At 39.9% G+C, this 5,375-nt stretch overlaps 1 protein-coding gene and 1 long non-coding RNA gene across 4 annotated transcripts in view; one reads left to right on the top strand and one right to left on the bottom strand.

Annotated features, from left to right (window-relative positions):
- Positions 1-3,380: 3,380 nt before the first annotated feature.
- The window catches only part of FAM192A (family with sequence similarity 192 member A), a 42,089-nt gene continuing 40,094 nt past the window's right edge, over positions 3,381-5,375 (bottom strand). For all 3 annotated transcript variants that reach the window (XM_019505884.1, XM_019505882.1, XM_019505883.1), the window contains one exon: positions 3,381-4,144. In XM_019505884.1, coding sequence (XP_019361429.1) covers positions 3,927-4,144 — 218 coding nt within the window. In that variant the 3' untranslated portion in view covers positions 3,381-3,926. The remainder of the gene's footprint in view (positions 4,145-5,375) is intronic.
- Positions 5,135-5,375, top strand: part of LOC109289697 — a 5,599-nt gene continuing 5,358 nt past the window's right edge. Inside the window, exon 1 of the long non-coding RNA XR_002095448.1 lies at positions 5,135-5,228. This is a non-coding gene — a long non-coding RNA (uncharacterized LOC109289697). The remainder of the gene's footprint in view (positions 5,229-5,375) is intronic.

Below are 5,375 nucleotides of genomic sequence, written 5' to 3'. Positions count from 1 at the left end.
CCCTGGGATTTTAAATAGGAATCCACAGTGGTAAAAACCACCCTGACCAGCTTTCTGAATTCTTTGAAACAGAAGAATTGCTCTATTATTTTTCTGTAGTCAAAAAATAAGCAGAACTTAAGAGCTGGCATTTTCGGAAGGGGTGCTTTGAGTTTAATGAGGTTGAGAACCACAGTGTTAGAATAACCTTATCCCGGACTGAAATTCCTGTTTTTTCCTGCAATAATGTCCCAATATAAAAGCTACTCTGAAAAAGGAGAAAAATGTATATACTGACAAGCTGAGACACAAGTTTACAGACACTTCACTGTAAAATTTATTGCATACTTTCCTAGTGACACTGATATTATTTTAAAGAAACAACTATAAGTACTTTTGCCAAATAGTTCTGTGAACTGACATATTTCCTTTTTGATGATATGCTTTAAAAGAAAATAGCTAGGCACCAAAAATCAAGGGAAAAGAATAAAGAAGCACATAAATAATCCTTAGGTCAAAACTAAGGTTTTTGCATGGTGATGAGATATTCATATCAAATACATAAAAACCTTTGTAAGGACAATGCCTATTTCTAGGAAATGAAAAAGATACTACATTAAGTTCTTGCGTGGTTAGTTTTCTGAATGGTGCAATAGGTTACTATTCTGTTACTTAGCAACCTTCACAATTTGATTTTTTTTTTTTAACACATGGTTTTGGAATAGCGAGGAAGATTGTTATGAGAAACGTTTTATTGCACCTGCTAGGAACTTAACTCTGTCGGTATATCAGTCATGGCGTATACCACTTCTATTTTGCTAGAGCCGCAATTTAGCAAGGAACCTGAAGCACATGTGTAACTTCATGTCCGAGTGCCACTGAAGTCAATGCTCCAGTCAGTGTGACTGTAGCCTGGGTGCGCATAGTTCAGGTAACACTAATGGAGCTGCAGCGGCACAGGCTAATAATCTGAATACCAGCTGCTGGTGATGCTGGATATATACTATGGTTGTTGAAGTCTGTGCATTTTTGTGTGTGCTCTAAATACAGCATCTGTTAACTGTCTAGAGACGCATGCTGTGGGACTTAAGTGCACTACTGAACCTCGCCCTCAAGCTGGAGAGACTATCTGAAGTGGAATTATAGAGAATAACTACATAGGTTATCTGAGGTAGTACAGTATGTACCAAATAAACACTTGCAGAACCTGCCTGTAAACTCAGGGCAAGGGGGCATGGCTAGAATAAAAAGGGACTTGGCTGGAGTATTTCATTACAGCTCTTGACAGGCTCACTCAGTGTGTGGAAATAACCTGCACAAAACAAGAACAAAGTAGTGCTAAGGTGATCTGTAAGACTCAGAGCCATGCTTCTTCTCCCTACAGCAAGCTTATGTTTGCATTGTAGCTGTGGCTCAGGGTCACGCCTATGATATGCTCTTGTGTCCATGCATTTCTCTCAACTGTGTGGAGTAATTTCACATCCTGTATACAGGTCACTTCTGGATCATGAGTGCTGCCCTTTAGCCTTTGGAAGAATCCCATTAGCTTTGATATGAAAAGAGAAACCGAGGCAATGCTCCCTTGTGTTGGCTAACAGGATTTAATCAGTTTCACAGATTAGCTCTTAAATTAGTTCGCATGCAATGAGGGCAGCTTTGTGCTTGGCTTGTCAGTTATGCTTTGTAAAAAGGCTGTGGCTAAACTTAATCTCACCTCGAACTGGAAAGAGTTTTGAATTTCCTTGTCGTTGTTTTTATCTACTGAAGTTGTTTGCACATCCAAGTGATGAAAGATCTGCGCCAGTCAGGAAAGATCAGATTTGACTGCGTCTAATTAGAACTCCATTTTCTATGAGTTCTCTGGAGTTGCTGATCAGTAAAGTGATATCCTTGGTCTTAATTACCACTTTGTTCTGTCATTAACTAGATTAGTGTCCTTATAAAGAAGGATTGTAGAATGCAAATGGTTTATGAGAATCACTGGAAGTTCATCCTTGTATCAGATTCTATTAGACAGGATTTTTTTTCCACTGTTAGCTAAACTGTATTGGAAGTGTCATGTCTCCTTACTGCCCCCATGACTGAACAGAATAACAGGCTTGAATGAACATTTCTTTTAGCTTCACTAGTCTGTTTTCAACTCTGTAGATAGCGTCTACTCTAATAGACTTATTGCCAGTGTTTCAACTGATTCCCTAAAATGACAGCAAATTAAGACAAAAGTGATGCTAAGGTTTAATGTAAGAATCAGAATTGATGTTAACTACTGCTCAGTCACATACAGAACTTGTTCCATGTGCATAACCCTTGTGTTTTACTGTACTGTACTTACTGATGAAAGGGGTTCTTAAAAAAATATTCAACTCAAAATTTCTTGAAACTTTATAAAGGTGGGGAAGATAGTGCCAGTCTTCAGCAACAGCTAGAATTTCAGCCTTAGTTAAACAAGAAAGGAAGGATGAGTCAGCTGAAGATTATGCTCTGTCTCTGTTCTATGCAGCCATAATTCCAACAGAATTCTTTTCCCCCATTCTGCCTTTCAAAAACATGGCATATATTACTTTCTAGGGCATGGTGTGTGCAAGGAATCATAGTACTTTGCATTCCTATTGCTCTTCCCTGATGGGAGTTCTTTATTCTGTTATAATCAAACTATTTTGACTCTAAATGTGAGCACCTCAAAACGCACACACTCTTCCTAGATCTAGTGGCAAGGAAGAGCCATACTGCTATGTGGCAGCCTAAAGTTCTAGTGACTCAAACCATTCCTGTTATTTACCTGGGAGAGTTGAAACATATTGCTTTAAGTCCATAATTTCTCAGAGGAAAGGCACTAGTCTCTACTTATTAGCATTCTCTGTTAGGAAATATGTGGACAGGGCACATCTAATCTTTGAATAGAAAATTACAAGTTGTTCATGCTTGGCTTCCTAGTTCATAATGCCTATAAGAATGTTTACTGAAGCATTTGTCTTTCCCACACCCCAATACAAGTCCTGCCAAGCATCAGAGTGCATCCTAGATGCACATACTGTTCCACTTAAGTTTCTTCTGAACAACAGTAATAGTCTGCAGTCAAAAGTTGCTTTAAGCCACCACCAATTCTGGTAGAAATGTGAAAAGCTGTATAATTTTGCTTTGTTAAAAGGTACCTGAGGAGGAAGGAGGCGGAAAAGGCTTGTGCTAAACCAGCATAATTTGATTGCTTCAAAAAGTCTATTCCCTGGAAAGACCTGTCCATTCAGAGGAAGGATTGTGTGTTGCTATCTCCTCTTCATAGGGTACTGGCAAGTGTTGTCCTTTTGTAATCACAGTCATGGGAAGGGACTGAGCACACTAGCACTGCTTAATGGAACAGGAATGATTTATCAGTGAAAAGTTATGAATGGCAAGAGACAGGATAAGAATGCATTCAGAATTTCTTTAATTGTCTAACACTAAAACTTCTTTACAGTGTCATGGCAATCTACAATTTCACCATCTGCCTGATTTTTATTCTGCCCCCACTTCTGAAATACAGAATAATAATGACATTTTAAAACAGAACACATGGCCATTTCTACGGGACTTCAGTGCTTCAAGTGCATGCTTTGCACCCTTTAGTTTCTTCATAAAACTGAGATCACCAGGAAAAATCTTTGCATAAAAACTTTTAAAAGGCTCTCTCCTCCCCCCATCTTTGTGTTACAATAGCAGTATTTTCCCTCATTGTTTTAGGTTGGAAACCTATCAAAATGGGCTCAGGTTGCACCCCAGAAATGGAAGAAGTTGGGGGAGGGCAGGGGGAGAGAAATAGCTTCAGTTAATTTTGATATTATTGGAGGGTAATAGAAGGCTAAAGTTTGAGAGGTTAGCAAGGAAGGGTATGCCTAGAGCAAAAGGATGCATCTAGCATCCTATACGGCTTTGGAAGGTACCCTGTATTACATTAACATGGAGGGATTTTGTTATGGACCATCAAAGAAGCTGTTGCTACGGAAGACGGAGGAGACAATCTTTCCAGTGGAATTAATAGTGCCTTCGCTATCTGAGCTGGACTCAGAATCACTGCTTCCTGAGTAGGCTCCGAGGCCAGGCAGGATACCGATGCACACAGCTGCCGAGGGACAGTGGACTGAAGAGCCACTCATTGAGCTGCTCCCAAGCGGAACACAAGATGTTTTTTCTGAAAGACATTAAAACCATTAGTTGCCAAAAGGCAGGAGCATGCTTGTCTGCCCCAGCAGCTACTGACCAGTATACGACCATCAAAACAGCAGCATGCCAGACACGTGCTTTTGTAACTTGAATACTGTGAACATGCCCTGAGCCACTACAAATAAAGTGGCTTTGTGCTACACTAAAGCTTCTTCCAGCAGGAAAGACTGGATGGATCTCTATGAGGATTAATAAAGGGATATGGAGTTTTTCATCTCTAATTCAAATCTAGCCCTGGACTGTGAATAGAGGCTGTCTGCCTGATGCATGTCACAGGCACTACATTCATAAATAAAAATACATGGTTCTGCTCCATATAATTGAAATATTTTGCCATGTAATAACTTAGATGGGATTCCACTGCTCTATTAGTCAGTGTCTCCCACCTTCCATAGCTAATTAGCTTTCCGAATGCTGGAAAAAAATAATTAATTGAACAAATGGAGTTTTAGAATGTGCCTTGGGGTATAGTTACACAACTTTAGCTTACTATCAAAATACCTCTGCAAAAATGAAGTCAATTGCAGCCATAACTGTTAGGACCAAAATCTAACTTGAACCTCTTTCTGCTTGCCCACTTTCAGGTCGCAGAACAGAAATGTTAATTGGGAAGGGTAAGATGATAATAATAAAAATAAATAAATACAAAAATAAAATGCAGAAAGTCCTATTTTCCCTTTTGATTTGGATGACAAAAACCAGATTAGTTCCCAAACAGTGCAAGAACAGCTGACAGTTGACACATCAAGGTAACAACCTTTTATAGAAGCAGAACATTGGCTGCTGTGGTTCCCCTGCTTTACCTGTTAGGTTGTTATGTTGTGCTGTGTCAGGGTTGATGGTAATTACAAAGCGTTTAGATTATGGATTTGTATAGGATGGTTTGGATAGGGGAAAATAACATGACAGTGTGGTGGCTAGAACCTGACCATCATTCCTTCCTCTGTTAGATCACCTGCTGTGTCCAACGTTGAATGAGCTCTTCAGTGAGTGCATCACACCTAGGCAGCAAAGCCCTCTAAAGTGCTCTGGGGCCCCCAGGGGAAGGAAAGGTACATAATCAAAACACATTCTTACTAATGGATCAGTCCTGTTGGACTCCACCTGTGGTGCTGAGTGGGTGTGAGCAGAAGTCACTGTGATGGTAATTGCTTGCTTTGCTAACACTTGGCTTTGAAGAAAAAGCTGGCAAAAGTAGT

The sequence above is a fragment of the Gavialis gangeticus genome, unplaced genomic scaffold, assembly GCF_001723915.1.
Source record: "Gavialis gangeticus isolate Ggan-Ray unplaced genomic scaffold, GavGan_comp1, whole genome shotgun sequence".
Classification (NCBI taxonomy): Eukaryota; Metazoa; Chordata; order Crocodylia; family Gavialidae; genus Gavialis; species Gavialis gangeticus.
This window is presented reverse-complemented; position numbering and strand designations above follow the sequence as displayed.